The 20,722-nt window shown below is 38.3% G+C and overlaps 1 protein-coding gene across 10 annotated transcripts in view; it reads left to right on the plus strand.

Moving 5' to 3' along the window:
* MCC (MCC regulator of WNT signaling pathway) overlaps positions 1-20,722 on the plus strand; it is a 202,077-nt gene that overhangs the window by 156,569 nt on the left and 24,786 nt on the right. For 9 of the 10 annotated variants that reach the window (XM_066988300.1, XM_066988305.1, XM_066988304.1 and 6 more), the window contains 6 exons: positions 6,036-6,182; positions 6,493-6,582; positions 7,253-7,401; positions 9,169-9,309; positions 11,160-11,260; positions 13,790-13,973. In XM_066988300.1, the coding sequence (XP_066844401.1) occupies positions 6,036-6,182; positions 6,493-6,582; positions 7,253-7,401; positions 9,169-9,309; positions 11,160-11,260; positions 13,790-13,973 (812 nt within the window). The remainder of the gene's footprint in view (positions 1-6,035; positions 6,183-6,492; positions 6,583-7,252; positions 7,402-9,168; positions 9,310-11,159; positions 11,261-13,789; positions 13,974-20,722) is intronic. The other variant, XM_066988301.1, reaches the window with a different exon arrangement.

Here is a 20,722-nt window from a genome sequence, read left to right on the forward strand (position 1 = left end):
TCCAAATTCACCAAACTAACCAGAAAAAAAAAACAGACTTAATATTTTAGCTATCTTTGACTTAAGACCTTAATGAAAATATAACCCACAGTAGTATAGAAAATCGCAGTTTTAGTGCGTAATCTCTCCAGCTGCCCAGACTGCTCCAGCTCCAAGAAACTGTTTTAATATGAGGGCTCTCCCAAGATACTTCATTCTTGCAAGCAGTTGAAACCTACCCAGACCACAGAAAGAGTGAGATTCTTGGCCATGCAGGCATTCTTGAGCCCACACTGTTCTTAGATGACACAAAGCTGGCATGAGCAGCTCAACTCTCCTTCTTTTGGCATCGCTTACGTTGGGATCAGAAGGCATTGCTCCAGATTGCTAAAGAACGCCGATATGTTGTGGGCTTTTAGAGGTTATTATAAGCTTGCACAGCTTAAAGTGATCCTTGAGCTGTTGGGTCGCCTTGAGTCTCGCCAGAAACCTGCAGTAGCATCAGAAACGTATTTCCAGTTCTCCACCTCCTTCAGTTGCATGGTATTTGTTTACACAGCAAGATCTCAGCTATTAAAGTAGAACACAAGCTGTTCTTCTTTTTCCAAGCTTGTATGGAAAAGCTCAATGAATAATCTAAAATTAAATGAGGAAAAGAGATAGGTGTACTGCTCTCACTTGTGCTTGTTCCCACTGTATGCTAGCCCGGGTCAGAACTCTCCAGTTTGTGCCTGGAACTTTCAGGATCCAGCCTTTGCACCCAGTGTCACATCCTTGTATTTCCATGCTTCGCATCCCTCAAAGAGGTGCAGCACCCAGATCCTTCCCATGGATCAGCATGGAGCACAGTGTGAGGGACTCCTGTAGAGCACCCGGTAACATGTATGGAGCACTGTAAATTCTCCTGATACTTAAAAATCCTGTGTGTATGAACCGTGACAGCGTACTTACTCTCCCATAGACGATTATGTGTCTGTGTGTTGTTCCCTTCCTCTGCTCCTCAAAATAATTTTTCAAATTGTGGATTGATTTTCAGTGCTGCCAGAGGAGTAGAGGTTCCAGTGAGTTAAATCCTTATGTATTTTTTAAATTACATCTCTTTGTAGAGGAGAGAGATTCTGTAGATGCTTCATCTGAACTGATTCAGCTCCAGAGAATTCATTGAGAAGGCTCCCCTAAATACAAGGAAATACATTTGTACGATGCAGGCTTACAGCAATTCAAGACTACTATATTCAGTCAACCAAAACAGACAATTTGTAGGAAATCAGGCCTTGTTAGGCCTGTTGGTGATGGTTGTTCAAACATTTATGAGAAGCTATGTCTGACTGAAAACAATTGCCCTAGGCATGAGTGAATGTTTCTGGGGTGCCCAAGGTGGGGAAGGCCCTCACCACTCAGAGCAGCTTGAGTCATCACATGAGTATTGCATTTTCCACCTTCTCCTCCATAGATTTGCAGTATGCATTAAATAAAATGGAAAGTGGGAGAGATACTCACTTCCTGTGGTTTGTTGTACTTTATGTTCCTCCTGTTTATAACAGGAAAAAAATGATGTGGTATTAAAATGCTAGAAAACAAACAATTATGTTACATAAAGGGTTCAAAGATACTGAATCAGGTCCCAAGTAGAGTAGAAAGAAAAGAATCTCAGGCATGCCTCTTATTTGGTTTAGGAACAAAAGCAGCAGGTGTCCTTTGAATGCAGAAATGAGTAAAAATGGATAATTTCTGTTTTTTACTTAGGGTATGGCAAAAAGTCATGTAGTTGTGAGTATGCATGTGTAAAACACAAAGAGTAAAATATGTTTCTTAGACTTACGGTTATAGACAATGAGCAGGTTCCACTAAAGTAGTTTCTATAACCTATTTTTCATTTCTGCAAACAAGTCCCTGATGCTTCTTAATCAATTCTGAAGTCTTTTGTAAGTCCAACATCACTGTAGCATGTCACCCCCCTTTTTTCTTCTGTCTTTGCTGTCTTTTTATTTAGTCCTTAAGGTACACAAATTACGCTTTTTCTCCGTATTTCCTTCTCCAGTTCTCAGCTTTCTAAGAAAACAGAAATAGAAATGCAACTGAGCAATTGCTAAATACCAAATTAATAAATAAAATGTAAAGTCATGTAAGTTTATACTAATTACCTGAGAACATCTGTTTGCACTTGACTTAACATTGGTAACTAGGCTATCTATTGCTTTGAAGTCTAATGACTCTGTTGCCCTGTGTCTCACTTAATGCTCCTTCTGCTGATGTTTCCAAGGTTCTACCACTTCTTTACTTCTATAATTCTTTTGGCTTTCTCAAGCTGTTGAGATCTCTCCCCCTCCCCTCTTTTTTTTTTTTCAGTTGTGGTTTTCGCAGGTGCTTCCTTGGATTTCTCCTTTTTTTAACCTCTGTCTCTCCTCAGCCTGTTTTTTCTGATCATATGATTAGATCTACTTGCCTGCCACTTTCCACCTCAATTTAGAATTTTAGGACTTTATAGCAATTTTGATAATCCTTCTGGATGTTCCCATCTTTAAACTAAATATGATGCAATGACATAAGAAATCTGTGTTTAAATCCTTCCACATTATTCCTCCCCAACTCACAAATCCACTTTTTCCTGTCTTTTAGCAGAACTTTTTTTTTTTGCCTAATCTGTCTTAACCCATTGGATTTTTCCAACTTTGTCATTCATTTCCTGTAAGATCTGCCCTTCTTCTCTCACCTGTTTCCAAGTGTTTATTGTGTCCCATGTGCAGTACTGCAATTACTTTCTATCTACTAAACAAAGTAATCCTTCAGAATAATTTATATCATGATGGTGACAAGACTCAAGATGGTAGATGAGGTGGTCAGACAATTTTTAGTCAAGGCTGTTAAACCTGTCCTTTCATAACTCATGCATTCACCAATCCAATGAAGATACCCCTTTTAAACTCTTTTTTTTCTTGATTCCTGTTCTTTGGTGTTCCATTAAAATTATTACTACTAGCTTGGAAAAGTACCTTCTGAGGAGATTCTACATACTGCTCTATTTACAGAGAAGGTTTTGGTGACCAGAAATAGTTATCCAAGCTGTCTCTGGGCAGACTGGGGGAGGGGCAGGAGGGGAGGGCAATCCTTTATGAGATTCTGACTCATTGAATGTATGAACTGTGAAATCAGTGATTTTGCAGGTAAGACAAAATTGTTCTGTTATCCTTTAGAGAATTACCATCCAGTACTCAGTGTTGCTAAAGTTAGTGCAGTTATTTATAGCAGTTAATTCAGTATGTAATTTCTCAGATGAAAGCCTGGATCAGTAAATATATCAAGAAAGCAGACAGCTTAATCATGCTTTTTTAAGTTGTGGTTGCTTATATGATATGGTATTAAAGCAAAGACTTGCACAAATTCATAACTGTGCTGTGCTCTGTGTTTTCTTTTATAAATGTTCTCTTGAGCAAAGCTTAGCCTGACTACAGTCTCAGTTGTGTTCATTTTTCTTTCTTCTATGAATATTGTTTTAGATATTCATAAAGAATAACTGCCTTTGTAATTGTGGCCAATAATTGCTTCTCACTAATATAATAAATAATTAAACATAAACTATAAGAAACCTATTTACATTAGTTTTATGTAATTTTGTCCTTACATCAGGTAGCTTTAAATTTTGGTGTAACTGATTATGTAGTATTTTAATCAACTTCAATACTGTGCTTCCTGGTTGCTGTTACATTTAGAATGTTACTCATGTTTGGACTGAAATCTTCCAGGGCTAGCTTCTAGGCATAGGTAAATATTTTAACAATTTTTAAGTTGGACATCAAGACAGGGATTTGATTTTAAGAAGAATGCATTCCTACTGATTTTCCAGTTTGTATGCTTATAAGCAATACTTTAACTTAAGCACTTGGGAATTTAGTTTGGAATAGCGTGGCTTTAAAGAAATAATAATAAATGTGATTTTGATTTAATGAAATTTTGGGGTTGCTTTTTTTTTTCCCAGTGAGCATTAATGCCACAGTACAAATCCTGTCTGCACTGGCATGCCACATCTGCAAGTATAAACATACATACATGGTTTATTTCAGTTTTATGCATATCAGCAGGCTTAAAATGATCAGTTTGAATCAGTACAGCACTTCTGTCCTTAAGGTTTGCATTAGTACAGCCATACCCATGTTAAAATTATATATGTCTGTATGAACAATGGAGGCCCTAGCTGAGAATATGTAGAAGATAGATGCTCTGAATGTGCACTTTATACACTTCGCTGTTAACTTTATGATGTCCCAGAGTTTTATATCTTAAGTCTAATTACAAATGCCCACATCAGTTTTTCAGTAAATTTCCTTCACTGGGGATTTCCTTTGGAGGTATTGTATACTTCACTTTTTTCTTTTTTTTTTTTTTTTAATTTTTTACCAGAGAGATCACAGGAGCTATTTGGCTTCACCTTGTTTAAGGTGTAGCACTCCTCCATGGCTGAACAGTGAAGTTATGAGTGCAGTTAGCTTTTATGTGCTCTTATTGTTGCCCCCTACAGCCGTTTATTAGGAACATGCAATTGTTCTACTCTGCTATGTAAAGAATCTGTGATTGTTTTTTCTGTTTGTTTGTTTGTTTTTCCTCCTCATGATTTGCACCTACCTAAAAATTCTGTCATTTTTGTAGGAAGTCCTCAGACTATCTGACCTTCAGTTTGCATAAATTCTGAGGCAGAGGGAATGGGACTCTTCAGGAAAGTAGAAGCAGACTATGGGGGATTGTAGGAGATGTAAGATACTACTAGTTTGGTGACTGGAGAGAGTTCCAGCTTGAATTCTTTCCTCTCTGTAGTAGCTTGAAGGGATCTGTACATGCGCAGAGAGGGTGCTGACTGCCACTACTTCAGAGACTGCTGAAGCACTGACAGTGCACTTAGTGAACCTATAGCTGAAGAAGACCCAAAGCTTTAATGCAACTTTGATGTTTTCTGACAAAGGTTTGCTTTGTCAGCTTGCTTAATCTGTTCTTTGTGTGAAAGTATTATATACAGTTGGATATCCCACCGTTTTTATAGAATAGGTATCAGAGCTGCATTTCATGCTTCATGGGTTATCAAATAGACTGAACTCATTCACTGGCCTTTTGGTAAATTTTCACAAGTTCTGTTTTGCAGGTGGACTGTTTTAACACAATGCATGTAGAAACCTGCATGTTAAAGTAAACAGGCTACATTCAGGGAAATTTCCTTTTTATGTTTCCACCCCCTTCTCTTGTCTCACACTCTTTGTTTCCAACCGGGATGCTTATTCTGTGGGAAGAATGAGCTCTGTCACATTACCTTGTGGCATAATTGTTGTGTTAAGCAGACTGTTTATTCTTTGTTAAGAATTATTCCAAGGTAAACACTATAATCTTTTGCTCAGCAGTACAGCTTGGCTCCTGCAGGTCCTCCTCTTGCAGGTCCTGAAACTCTTTTGATGTCAGTTGTTCAAGTATCTGATGTGTTATGAGGGCTGAACAGTGTTTTGCAGAGAGCTTCTGCAAACTGTTGGTTGGGCACTTTGCTCATATTTTCTTCTCTGTACATTGCTCACTGTATGATAGCTTTACTTAGATATAGTTCTGAAAGCATGATTAACATTTGAATTTTTTTGACCTTTAAATGTGACAAAAGTCATCCTGTGATATATTTATGTCAAGAGTTTCTTCAACACTGGAGCTTTCCATTAACAACATGACCTTTGTTTTTTGTTTAGACATCATAATCTAAGGCTAGAGTATTAGCTTCACACCGGAGAGAATAATTTCATTATTTATAGTACTGCTACACTGAAGGGGTTGTATGAAACAAGATGAAACATAAAGTAATTACCGTATTACATTTGCATATTGCACATGGCAGATAGTTTTTAAAAACTTGACAACAATGAAGTTTTAAAATAATGTCCGGGCATCTGCTCCCACATGAAAACTTGGCAGCCACCACAGGACAAAATACAACGTCTGTGTTCAAGCCAAGGTTTGGCTAGAATGATGAGAAATTGCCTGAACTATTTAAACCATAAGACTGGTAAAATGGAACTTTGTTTTGTTCTTAGGTTCGGGAACTGCAGACGCGTTTGCAAAGTGTGCAGGCAACAGGCCCATCCAGCCCAAGTCGTCTCACTTCTGCAAATCGACCCATTAACCCCAGCACGGGCGAACTGAGCACAAGCAGCAGTAGCAATGACATTCCCATAGCCAAGGTGAGCTATTGTGTGTTTCAGTTGTGCTTCACATCATCTGTGAGAAGCAGGCTTCCTTTAGCTGCTGTGCAGGGGTATAATTAACTGGGAAATATGTAGAATCCCTTGAGAAATTTCTGGGGTCCTAAGCAGGCCCATGAACTTCAGCAGCAGGAAGAAATAAAGTGCCAATGGTTGTAATTCTCTGTTACAACACAGGTGTCAATTCTACAGTAGTTTACTTCAGGTTTGTAAATATGGCTAGTGAACAAATGCATTTTGTATAATGTTCATGGGTCCTGTGTAAGTTGTACAGCATTCTGACTTCTAGATTGCTGAAAGAGTGAAGTTGTCAAAGACAAGATCAGAGTCTTCATCATCTGACAGACCTGTCTTAGGATCAGAAATCAGCAGCATAGGGGTAAGGACCAATAATTATGTGCATGCATGAAATCTTCTAAAGATGAATTGTGTTCTATTAGCACTGTTTTCTTACTAAATTAAAATATGAGCTAACTGAAGAAAGTGTAAAAGTTATATTGAGAAAGATATTTCAATGGAGAGGATTTCACCTGATGTCAATATCTCATTTTCTCATGACTGTTGGCTAGAAATCATTCCCCAAGTAACGTTAAGAGGATAATTTTGGAGTCAGTTAGTCCAAAATGTAACTCCTCAAGAAAAGACTAGTTGCATTCCACAACTTCCAAACCAACAGAGAACTAGATTCTGCTTTGTAATGCCAATGTAAATCCACAATGCTGTTGCTACTGTGTGTTAATATTTGTTTCACTGAAGAGCTTGGCTCAGACATTTTGCTAAGCTTTCAAGAAAGTAAATAGCTTGCTGTTCAGGCTTTTTAAATCTATCATTAAATAATGGCCTTCACCCTTTGATTGGTAGACTTTCAAATAAAAATAGCTTCTTAGAGTAGAAATTTGTAAATATTCTACTGAATGTAAAATTCATAGTAAAAAATGAATAATGAATATCTTGAGGTGAGCAAAGAAGCCAAGCTCTCAATTCAGACTGCCTCTGAGAGGAATCTGGTTGCTTGCTATTCACAATAATCTATTAACTACCCTGTGCAGGTGTCTAGTACTGTGGCTGAACATTTGGCACATTCCCTCCAAGACTGCTCAAATATCCAGGAAATATTCCAGACTCTTTATTCACATGGATCTGCTATCTCTGAAAGTAAAATCCGAGAGTTTGAAGTGGAGACAGAGAGATTAAATAGGTAAGGTGAAAAGTTAGATGTGCTCAGTTGTGTTATCCACTGTTAGCTCTGTTGAAGTTGCGATTTTTTTCTCTTTTTGAATATTTCACAGTTCAGTCCAAGCTCAACTGTGGCAGCTGCAGATAAGCATGAAATGTAGTTGATGAGGAGAAGAATGAATCATATGCTAAGGACTCTTCCCATGAGTATGACAATTTTGTCGTCTATTATTAGAGCAGCACAGTGCCTTCATCTATGCTAGTTTGCACTGTAGAGTGTCCTTCACTATGGCCAACCAAGTAGATATAGCATCCTTTTCCATAAAACACATCAATGCTATAAATTCCCGTTACTTACTGTCCATCATTCTGGAAATAGCTTGCTTTGCTTTGTCCTGAAGAAGCAGAATTATATCATTATCATATCAATAGATGTACTGATACGTGATGGTGTGGCATGTATACCATTAAATAGACTTCTGACTGCAGAAGAAATATTGCAGTGTTCTTGTTGCAGTGTTGCAGTTAAAATACTGCCGATATCCTTCAGTAAGCTCTATCAAAACCAATGCTTCAATGACCTGTTTGGAACATAAGATCAAAAACTGCGAATGAGGAACATGAGAATCATGTTTCAGAGTTCTTCAAAGTTCTTTGTTCCCCACAGCTATCTCAAATTTATTCCCCACAGCTATCTCAAATTCAGTCTGATCAGTACAATATCTCTGTTACTCGTAGTTCCTGTTTCAATAGTACTACACTCTTTTTAATCCTTTTTTTTATTCTCTGCACAAATTTTGCATTGACATTGTGTCATTACAGGAGGTGTCAGAGAAGAAATAGGAGGTGAAGCAACTGGAAGGTCTAGCAACTGGGAAAGTCAGGGCTTCATTCTGATCACTGAGGAAATAGTATCCTAGCCCTTCTCTTTCTTGTGTTTGTTAAGAAATCAGTGATTTCAGTGTTGATGATGGCATTGATTTCTTCATTAGCTACCCATCTAAACTTTGAAATCATTTACTTGTCTGTTCACAGTATATGTCCAACTCTTCTGATTAGACGTAATAATTCATGTGTGTTGTTGTTAGCAGCAGTGAGAATAATCAATAATACTAATATTCTGAAGCCTTCTTTTCAGATTCAGAGTTTAATTCACTTAGAAGAATATTATAATTAAGTTCTGATACAAGCTGACCAATGATTTGAACATTGCCAAGTTTGTGGAGATTTCATTGTGTCATTGAAACTCAGTTCATATTTTGGAAGTTACCTCTTTAATCATGGCTTAAACTGTACTGTAAATGAAACAGTTATTCTGAACAGTCCAAAGAAAAGGGACATTTATGTAGCTGTATGATCCCCACACACACCCACACATTGCATTAATGAATACAGCACTTAAAACAAGAAGCAAATGTGGTAACAAGAAGTGAGGAATAGAGGCAGAAAGATTAAGGAAAAGGTTAATAAAGTAATTATCCTTTGCGGTCTTGTGGCTACAAAATAAGGGTACAGCTTTCTGCTTGCCGCTGTTTCACAGGGTTATGTTTTACTTAGTAAATTTTACAGGAAAGAGACAAGAAGAGGCTGTCCAAAGAGAAACAGATACCCTCTTGGCTCTTGCTATGGGACACAGAACTGATAGGTTTTGCTGTCATCATTGGTCTACTGCTGTCAATAGACCAAATGGTCTTGTTCTTTTAAATGGTCTTGTTGTTTTAAATTACAATTGTTTTAGAGTTTTCAGGACAGCACCTGCAAGCTAAGCAAATTAATTCCTTTTCAACAGCCGTATTGAGCACTTGAAGTCCCAGAATGACTTGTTGACAATAACATTGGAAGAGTGCAAGAGCAATGCTGAGAGGATGAGCATGCTTGTGGGAAAGTACGAGTCCAACGCCACAGCTCTCAGGCTTGCGTTGCAATACAGGTATGTACCTATGCAGAGGGTGGCTTAGCCAGAGAAAGGGGGAGCAGAGGAGACTTGATAGAATTCTCTGAGAGTGAAATTGTTGGTGTGTCATAGTAATGCTCTTAACTTTTGATTCCTCCCTGAAAAAAGTGCTGTTGGTTAAACTACATGACAAACTACATAACTGAACTTATTGATACAAGTGTATCTCAGCCCTAGTTCAGCATCAGCAAACTCAGTCTACTAGTTATATATGGATTTACCTTTTCATTTTCAAATACTGAATTAACATTTGAGATTGGGAAAATTTATTTATCTTTTGTACCTTTGTGCACACCTAGAACTGCTATGATAGTTATATCTGGGAGGTGGGTGAGTGAAAAATTCAGATACTTGCTAGGAACTCATACTTGATAAACATTGCTAGCACTTCTTGTCATACAGCAGGAGAAGGACTGTATCATGATCCTCTAAGTTGCATAACGTATGTTATGCACTGCACTAAGTGCAGTGTCTCCATTGCCCAGATACCATCATGAGTAGCTTCAGACATTTCCTCTGAAAGCAGAGCATTTCCTAAGCAAAAATACTGAAAACCTCTCCGATGAAAGCAGAAGTGTTCCATTCCTTTCAGTTATATGTAGGTGTGGGCTATGTCTGCTGTTTCTGGTCTTAAGGCACAGAACAAGGGGGAATGGGCTGAAGTTGCGCCAGGGGAGGTTTAGGTTGGATATTAGGAAGAAATTCTTTACTGAAAGGGTTGTTAGGCATTGGAATGGGCTGCCCAGGAAAGTGGTTGAGTCACCATCCCTGGAGGTCTTTAAGAGACGTTTAGATGTTGAACTTAGTGATATGGTTTAGTGGAGGACTTGTTTGTGTTAGGTCAGAGGTTGGACTAGGTGATCTTGGAGGTCTCTTCCAACCTAGATGATTCTGTGATTCCGTGTGATTCTATTAGTCTGTATTTCTGTATTAGTCTGGCACCTTTCACAAGAACAGTGGACCAAGGAGTTTTACTGTACTCCATGTAATTTAGAATGACTTTAGAGTCACTCCAAGTAATTCAGAGTGACTTTCCAAAATCAGTAAGAATTTTGGGTGAATTGCTTGGTATTTCATTACAAGTATCTAAATTTACTTTAAACTGTATATAAAAAGATGGTCTTACTCAGCTCCGACTGCAACTAATTTGGAACAGGCACTTCTGGTCCTAGTAGAAATTGTGTACCTTTTAAAGAATGCATTCTGTTACTCTCAGCCTTGGGCAAATTATAAGGAAATGTTAATTGCAGATAGGTATAGTGATGTATCTGTTCTCAAAAGCATTAAAATACAACAGGAATGAGTGGCTCATAACTCTACATAGTATCTTTTGACTTGTATGGAGGAAAATCTTACAGCCAGGAAACAAGTGTTTTTCTTACATTTTCTTCTTACTATACTTTGTGTAGAATTGTTCTATAATATAGTATTGTTATATAGTATAGTATAGAATACTACATTTTATGTAGTAGGAAGGCCTGAAAAGAGTTTCTCAAAGGAATAATCTCAACCATCAGTCATGTTACTAACTGTTTCAAACATGCTTCTGGAGATCTCCTCACATCAGGTTATTATCTTCCATTTTAACTTGTTAAATTACTTGAGGCCAGCCTGGGACCATCAGAAGGCAGGAGAGGCTGTTGAGTGTTTGTGATAGAAGCCATGTATGTTATGTCTTTTAATATCTCTGCTGCTAGACTCAGGGTGGGGAATCATGAAGTTCATCACATACCTCTCTTTTGTTGCTGATCACAGGTATTTTTCCCTTCCAAATTATAGATATGTTTTGTGTGATTTGTTTTCCTGTTGTTTGCTTTCTCTTTCAGTGAACAGTGCATAGAAGCATATGAACTGCTGTTGGCACTGGCAGAAAGTGAGCAGAGTCTCATTCTTGGGCAGTTCAGAGCTGCAGGAGTTGGTTCTGTTGGTAAGATTTCAATGAGTCACTTTATTTATTGTATTTTTTTCCACGTTCATTAGCGTTAGAGTTAGTTACAATAGCATGTCAACTCATGACCTGACACTTAAGAAGGCTTTCTGCACTTTTCTTGTTTTTGACTGAGTAAATAATTTTACACACGTAAAGAAGAGGGGAAAATTAAGAGAGAGCCTGGAATGAAATCATAAAATTCACCAGCGATTTAAATTAACCTGCGTGTGCTATCACAGGGAGGTGCCTATTCTGGCAGTGGTGAGGCAGCTACAGTCATGCAACTGTACAGAGTGGAATAATTAAGTGATACTCGTGAGCACATGTGGCTTAGGACCATACTACTATGGTAACTGCAAATACAGATTTTGTTTCAACCAGCAACATTGACACCCCCTCCCCAAAGCTGAGTATAGTCTAATTTAAAAATGGAGTAAATAAAATACAAAAGTAACATTTAGCAGTTAGGAGAAGAAAAAAAAAATCTCTAGTTTTTCACTCTACATTTCACCTTTGCTCTGAAATTGTTTAATTTTATACCTTATTTTACTGTATTGTCTGGGATACTAGTCTATGTTCTTTGTTTTACTTATTTTGTTGATATAATTTTGTGGCTAGAGTCTTGTTTGGCTTTTTTTGTTTGTTTGTTTTCAAATATACAATTCTCTAATTAATAGAGTGAACCACTTTCATGGGTACTGTTCAGAAGTGTTTTGAATTTAACATTACTGCTGTCTCTCCTTTACTAATAGAAAGAAGCATTTACACAAAGAATCTTAATCTGCATTTTAGTCTCATTTCTCTTACTGTTAGGAGAAGGTAGTCGTAGTAGTCTTCAAGTAGGAAGAGGGGAAGCCCTCAGAGAGAGAAGAATAGCTTTGCATGCTCAGCTGAGGCATAGTAACTGCACAGTTGAGACACTAATTTACAGCTCTAACTTCTCAGGAATCACTGAAATGTAAACTAAAAGCTTTTAGGAGCGAAGAGACCATCTGGCTTTAGAGCCACAAGACTGATGGGTACAGACTGTAGTTTCAGAAGGCTGAATGCACTCATCCCACAGTTGCTGTACTGTTAACCATTCAGCTTATTTTGTGTCTCCTCTAGTACTACAAGCAGGCCTTTGTGCAGCTGACTTTGCCTGTACAATGTACGTCATGCAAAAAACAGCAGAGTGGATGTCTGGTGTTTTCACCCACATTTCTTCCAGAGTCTGGTCATTCCTCTTCACAACGTGGTTTTCCTGCAGAAAGTGACCAGGGGCCACATAGGTGACAGAAATCCTAGAAAGGAGAAATATTTTAGTTTTGAGTAGGGCATCATCTTACATGCATTTTATGAAAGAAAAGGTGTTTTTTATATAGGTGTTTTTATATAGGTGTCTGTTGACAACTATTAATTATTGCATTATCAGTTACAGCCCTGTGATAGGAATAGTGCCAATTTCATGCTACATAACACAGTTTTGGAGGAGGTTGTGTTTGGTTTATGTACCTTTACTATCTGTGAAATTTGATTAAAAACCATTTTGATGAAATAGCAGATTCTTTGTCTGAAGAGCAGACACGTTTTATACCAACATCCGTGAGTGGAAATGCATGGAAGGTGCTTCTGCATCACTTAGAGCTGTGCACATACAGCTGCTCCTAACAGAGCATTACAGTTATTTCTACTGCATGCACTTCACTTAGCAAGTGTGAAGTATGGGTAATTAGTCTTTGACTCAAATAAGGATGAAATGAAAGTCTGACATAGAGCAAGCTGTTGTTTGTTTATATTCTATGACATCTTTGCATTGCATTTGTTAAAGTTTGAATATATTGTGTGTTCAGACTTTCAGTTTAGCCACAAGGTTGCTTTTCTTTACAGATTTGACCACAAGGTTGTCTTTCTTTACAGATTTGACTCCAGCTGCAGTTAGGACTACAAGAGTAGTGACTGTGGTGATTTCTGTCCTGCCACTGCTGAAGGGATGGCTTAGCCGCTGCATGGTCACTAGAAATTATAGCAAATCAATAAACAACAATGCTAGTTTTCTTTTGGTTTGGTATGCGTGTTTGTAAACTCTGAAAGGCTGCTTGTACACCGTAAAGCGATCCTTCCAGGTGGAAAAGGCTTGAGATAAAAGCATTTTGAGAAAGGGCACTAGAAATGACTGTGCTGTGAAACAGCAGTGAACTGCTTGGAGTAAGAGTTGTAATTTAGCCTGGTGGTTTTCCATTGCGTTATTAACTTGAGACTCTTAACTTAACCCTTATGTGCAAGGCATGCCCTTACAAACTGATGAGCTCACTAAGGTCACTTAAGACAAGTACCTGGAGTTTATGGAGAGGAAGGAGATTCATTCAGGCCAGAAACCCAGTTATCACTGATGCTCACACAGAAGTGAAGTTGCTTTTACATCACAGATTTGTAATTCATTATCATTATCTTGGTATAGACTGAGAATGCATGGAAACATCTCTACTATTGCTGTAATTTTTATCACTCTCCTCAAAGCTCTGAAACTGTTTGTTTGAAAACTAGGGGACCAGACAGGTGATGAAAACATCACCCAGATGCTTAAGAGAGCTCACGACTGCAGGAAAACAGCTGAGAATGCAGCAAAAGCCTTGCTGATGAAACTAGATGGGAGCTGCGGGGGAGCCTATGCAATCACTGGCTGTAGCGTGCAGCCCTGGGAAAGCCTCTCATCCAACAGCCACACAAGGTAACTGCAACTCATCTGCTCTCCTAATCCCCAAGCATTTGATTTCAGGCCAAAAGTTATGTTTTATTGTATTTGTTCAGCTACCTTCTTCACCTCAGTTTACTGAGTTCATTGCTTTGTGTTTTTTTTAAGTTGTCATGGCTCAGTGGTCTAATTGTCTTTAGACTTTGAGCAACTGCAGCCAGAAGGTTTTGTTGCAAATGGGTGATTTGAAACTTTGATCTTCCTCATAAAGGGCAAAACCGTTACATTTGTTTTACTTCAGTGACTTTCTTGCTGTTTTATTGAAACTTGGATTGTGTAATTCTTGTTCATATCTATTGTATAGAGATAGCATGTATGTACAGAGAAACAGAGATCAGAAGTATGCTCCCACTGGGTTTTTTGAATGTTCAAGAGTTGTTTCCTAAATGTTGTAAATCCAGCCATTTCATTTTGAAACACCTCCTCTCACTTCTCATTTCCCTTTAACACCCTAAAAATTCTTACTTCCAGTGCTGTTCCTCTGCATGTTAAATAGCAAATGAGCACTGTGAGCAACAGAGCAGATTCTTCCAGAAAAGGGATGGATATTGCAGTTTTTCTGAAGACCTGTAAAACAATGAAACGTAAATGAGCTATTACTGCAGCAATGTTCTAGTTCAAATACATCTGCTAGCAGATTCATTTTGAGTCATTGCCTGCCTGCAGTGTAATTGTACTATGTGCAGTGAATATGTGTGCATGTGTATGGATACAAAATTGGCAAGCATCCTGGATAAATATAGATGAACATTTGTCTTTTTAAAAGTTATTTTGGTTTCTCAGATCCACTCTAAAAATTTATTTTAATTCAATTTCAGAGCCAGTTCTTTATTCAAATGTTGTCATTTTTTGTCACTTTTAGAAATTTTAGTACTATATAATTTCCTGTTCTTGCTGATGTCGCCTCCAAAGGATCTTATTTTCTGCCATGTGACTAGCATAGAATAGCTAAAAAATCAGCAAAAAGGTCCAAATCTGAGATAAACTTTAACGTTTTATTTCAAGAAGTCTTATGATGATCTATCAGTCCCAGAAAGCTGTATCTTTTTTGAGAAATTAATATTGGCAGCATCTGTGCTTGTAACACATTGATCACTCTTCGTGCAAAAAGTATTGATCCACTTTAGAAAGAGGTTACAAAAGGCTGTTTCAAGTATTTGACTTGCCTTACTCTGTGTGCACTTATGCCCTATCTACAGCTACATTTGAGCATGTTGCAAGTGGCCACATGTGCAATATCTCTACCCAAGCTGATCCTCTTTACCACTCTAATGTTTAAAAGGGTCATTTTCACTGGTTCATAACTACCTCAGTGTTTTTCTTCCTTGTGAGATGTCTAGTATGTAGTTGAGGCATAGGTGTTTTGGTTTTGTTTTTGTTTTTCATGGGGTTTTTTGTTTAGTTGGGTGGGTGGGTTGTGGTGGTTTTTTTTTGGTTTTGTTTGTTTTTGTTTTGCTTTTTAAACAATTTGTAGTTCCCAGTATAGAAGGTGGAAACTGTTGAGGGCGTGAAGGGGTGCTGTTTTTGTGTTTGTTCTCTTAGCTTTTTGCTGGTGGCATTTTGTAAGTATATAGCGTTTTCAGTCCTTGCTTTGTTGAACATCACTTTTATTTTGTTGAGGGGGAGGATGATTGAAATGTGTATGTGTTTGGTAATGAAAACCATCCCTCATGCTCTTTGTTTGCAGTGAACTTTTAGAGGTCAGCTGGCACTATGTGTATGTGTGCATATAACGTTTTGGTTCAATCAATGAAGTTTCAGCAGAGTGTGCTTAAAATGGCATAAGATTTCAAATTTCATCAGTATAAACTGTGGAATGAAATGTAAAAGTGCAAATGTAAATGTTTTTTCTTGCAAGGGGGGTATCTTGTAGCTTGAGTCATTATCATTGTAGGATAAATTTTTCTGGTTTGAAGCAAGATATTGTACTGAATAAGATAACAATTACTGTCTGCTTTGATATGTGTGGAACCTGGGAAAAGAAAACTTCTTTCATTCAGCCAAGGGGCACAGAGCAAGTCAGGAATTTTTCATATGGACATCTTGATCTGATCAGCACTTAGATATTTCTGCCCCTCCCACTTCCCTCTGCTCTCAGTGTGATTTTTCTTTTTCTAAACACAAAGTTTACTGAAAACATTTCTGAAATTCTAGCTCTTGCATGAAATACAAATCATCCTCTCTCCTTCTGTTGTGTTCAAATGATACGACAGAGGTGTTTTCAGATTTCTCACTCCTGTGGATCTTGTCTCAGAAGAGAAGCATTCCCTCTTCAGCTTACAGACACCTGACACCTTTGCGGCAACCCACAAATGGAAAATCTGTATTGGTTCAAAGGGCACATGCTTTCTATATTTATGTCAGTGAATGTGCTATCTCAGTTTTAAAGAATTTAAGATTTTCTCTTTAAATCTCCTCTCCCTGTCATTCTGGATCCTTTTTTCTCTTCTCTCCAGTACCCTTCTTGTGTTTTTTGGTGTTACCCTGCCTATATTGCCAGCTCTCTCAATCCATGCATATGTGCTTCCTTGTCACTTGGCTCCCTGCTGCTCTAGCCAGACATCCTATCGGCACAGACTTTCAGCCCTCTGTGATTCTTCTGTACTGATGGTTTCCATTTCCTTTTCTTTTCCACTGCAATAGCAATCAAGACAAAGATAGGAGGACACACTCTGGATTTCTAACTGTTCCTGCAGGCTTAACATTTTTTATTTGTCTTAAAGAACTTGTCAGTCTATAAAACTGGGGAGTCGAGCAAGCCCACATTACTAGTGAGTGCTGTGTGAACCAACATTTGGGGACCACTGCACTTAAATGAAAACACTTTTACATCATGTGGTGCAAATGTACTCTGAATCTGCAACACTGATCTTTTGCTGTAACTGCTGTAGTGTTGCAGGCTTCTAGTTGCAAATACGCATTGCTACCTTTTCCCTTTGTAACCAAGTGAGTAGAGGGGGATGAGATGATGAAAACCCTCCTTCACTGAGAACTGTGACAAGTGAATAATTCTCCCTGCTGTTTGAAATCCTGTAGAATAGGGACTTATAATGGAAGTGTTGACCCATCTTTAGCTTTGGCATTTCAAATGTGATTCTGAATGTCAAATCGCTGAACACATTACTGAGAAAAAATGCTTGGTGAGCCACCAGTGACAAGTGTTTAAAGACTGTAAAAGGGAGCAACTGAAATGAAATGAAAGGGCATTGCAGAGGTTGTTACTGGTGAAGTGAATAAAAATAATAGCAAGCATCTCAATTCATTTGACTGGCAGCAGGACAACAATGTTGCCAATTAATTTTTGAAAATAGAAATAGGTCTGTGGTGTAGTTTGAAGTCATAATTACTTTAATGGACAGAAAGTAACTGTGGAACATACATTGCCAACAAGACTTGACAGATTGCACCTTAAAAAAAAAAGAGGGAAACAAAGGAAAAGAATAGCAAATGTGATACCAAATTAAAATGATGGGGTTTATTCCCTGCATTGCTAGTGACCCTGACCTTACATCTGGATTCAGAGCAGGCAAAATCTTCTCTCTTATATGCAAAGGGAATCCTTGTCAGTATTACGTAGTGTCACAGAATACCTGGACACAGCCAAACAGACTCTACCCCTCATCAGAATCACCTGGGATTTCAGATAAGAAATCTTAAAAATTTCAGATTATTATCTCGTCTAAAATGTGGAAATAAGTTACTTACAAATATCCTAACAGATATCTTAGTGTTATCTATGTAACATCTATCTGTCTATCTAAGTCAGTCCTTCAGAAGGAGTGAGGGTGGATTCACCAAGGGTTCAGATTTTAGCCTTATGTACTGTTGTTTGTATTTTGACTGGTTGTAGTATTTTTCAGTTTTTCTGAAAGTTACTGTTTTTCGGCATTGTGCTGTTTCAGATCTCAAGCCACAGGATTCACCTAGAAGATGCTGGCTTATGTATTCTTTGTACCCATCAAGTTTATTCTTTAAAGTGTAAGGTTATGTGTAGACATTCAAGCAAGTATTGCGGATTCAATACTGACAGCATTATTTTAGTTCTGTCAGCTTTGTATTATCTGCACTATTGCTGAATTGCAAATTTATTTATTAACTTGATTATTAATATATTAACTAAATGTTTTAGGGACAAAATTCTGTAGTATAAAAAAGTTATTCTCTCAGTGACACTTCGGGGAGAAGACTTGTTTATATCGGTGTACTGCATTTCTATACACACACATGCACATGAACAGATACATACACACATAAGCCAGCAAATAAAACTGCACATTGTACCATACCAGCCTGCATTCTGTTGGTCTGATTTCCTTCGTCCTGACTGCCATTAGAAGGGAAAGCAGTATCTGAAATTCAGGATCATGTGCTCACCAGCTGTGGACCCTTCAACAGAGCAGCAATGGACTAACATTACGTCTGTGGAGAGACGTATGGTAGGGCTTTTAGGGGAACACACCCAGGCAGAGCTGTGCTGTGGGAGTTCAGAAACACTGCAGTGCTGTTGCAGTTGCTCATGACGTAGTCCTGATTTCACAACTGTTCAAAATGGACTTTGCACCCTGCCTCTCTGCTACCCATTCTGCTTCCTTGCCTCTGGGCAGGGGCTTGCTGCTAAATGCAGGGGTAGAAGGAAGGTTCTTGTCCCTCATTGTGCTGGCTGAGACAACTTCCCCATTAAACTCCCTTCACCTTATTAAAAAAAAAAAAAAAAAAGAAGAAGAAGAAGAAGAAGACCTTGCTAGCAATTCACTGGAGGAGCCAGCTCAGCTGCAGACAGGCAGGCAGGCAGGCAGCCAAGGCTGAAGTAAAAGCAGCCTGAGTATCACTGGCAGCAACCCAGACTGTCCTCCTTAGTTTGGACTGTTCTCCCCTAAGATATACTTACACAGCCGTGCAAGGGCCAAAATCTGTGACTGTCCAGTATGATTTTCAACCCAACACAACAGTAGACTTGTCAACATTTTTGCTTATGTTTCATTCCCAGCAGGAGAGGTAGATTTTCTTTCCTTTACAAGTGAAAAAAAAAACTAAGAGGAGCTATCTGTGTCCAAGATTTGAAGCCTGTGTAGACTTTCAAAACTGTCCTTTCTCCAGCAACAGCTGTTTTACATTTAATCCTGAAAAGCTGTGCAATTTTTGTCTTTGGGTGCGGAGGAAACTTGCAACATGACTTCAGCATAGAACTAAATGTTTCTCACATTGTCTACCCCCATGATTTTTACATCAGTATCTACTTCTGAGGGGTACCAGTGGATTTAGCAAAGCAAGGCTTATGAAGTGTTTCAAGATTCTCTAATAAAGAGTACATATGACCAAAAAAAAAAAAGTTTCAAACTGAAAGAGTTTCTGTGCAGCACAGGTACTGGGTGTTTTGTGTTTCATGGTAGATGAAAATCAATGAAAACAAAAGCAAAGACCAGTTTACCAGTATTGTGGTAAATGTGGCACCTGTAAGGGAAAAGAAAAAAAAAAAGGAATAAAAGGAATAATGGGAAATTGTTAGAGGACTGTAGAAAAGAAGTGTAATGCAATATTTCATGACGGGGAAAGATTTTGAGAAATCCTTGTAGACCTGCCAACTCTCCATCTCCTCCAAGATTGTGCTTGGAATGTGTGGAAAGATTAACAATTATTTCAGGCACTTAAAAATCACTGCAGCTTTAGCTGAAGTAGAACTGAAAGAAAAGAGAAAAATCAAGCCTATCTTCATAGTCTTTCCATTTTTCACATGCATAAGATATTTTAGGACATCATCCTGACTCTCACAGCATGTAGTGGGTGGGGCTTTTTTTCTTCCTGCAAAAATGTTGAACAGCAGTGCAATTTGATACAGAAAGTGATTTATTCCCCTGCTGATAACTAAGATCATCTAGCATTCCAGACAAACACAGTTAATGGATGACTTATCCCTCACCCGGCAGCTGATTACAGGACCTCAGGAGACAGCAGGCAGCTTTGAGTGAGGTTATAGAAACAACACAGCATTTTATTTTCCTTTTAGTGTTATTGCAACTGTATTGAGCCCTGGAATGCTACAACTGTATCGGTCTTGGCTCCCTACAGCATTGGCAAGCTTGTTGGTGAGGAGGCAGCACTGAGACACCTTTGCTCTTACCAAGACCTTAGTTATCCCCTTCTGTAATCTCTTTGTAAACATTTGTGGGGTAGGCTAATGGGCAGTCATTTGTTTGAAACCATGCTCATGGAAAAGTTCTGGCAAGTCTGATGATGACTTTTTATTTAAAATCCTGCTGAATTATGACTCTAAGCCTCTCTGGACCTAAAAATATGTCAGTATACTGTGGAATCTACCTTAACATGGATAGAAAGACGTTAGCACCTGGTATCTGCCAGTGGATTTTTTCTTAGATTGATTCCTATAACTGTCTCTTAAGAAATACGTGACATGGTAACTGGTATTGCCATCAGCAGATAAAAATGAGGAGAGGGCTGATTCTCTTTTCTCATCAGATGCTTCTTCCCAAAGAATACGAATACTCAGTGGCTGAGCAGCAGAGAGAAACTTGCTCTGCTAACGTATTGCTAAGAAATCTTAAAAGACTCATTTCAGAAGACACCGTTCTATAAAAAGTAATTCAGTTACATCTCACTAGATATCTGACTTTTCAGAGAAGTTGTCACATGATCTGATTCTTTCATGCAGCTTAGAGAATTAATTTCTTTTCTGAATTTAGCACACCCCTCTGCATCTTCTGAGTATT

The sequence above is a fragment of the Anser cygnoides genome, chromosome Z (genome assembly GCF_040182565.1).
Source record: "Anser cygnoides isolate HZ-2024a breed goose chromosome Z, Taihu_goose_T2T_genome, whole genome shotgun sequence".
NCBI lineage: Eukaryota > Metazoa > Chordata > Aves > Anseriformes > Anatidae > Anser > Anser cygnoides.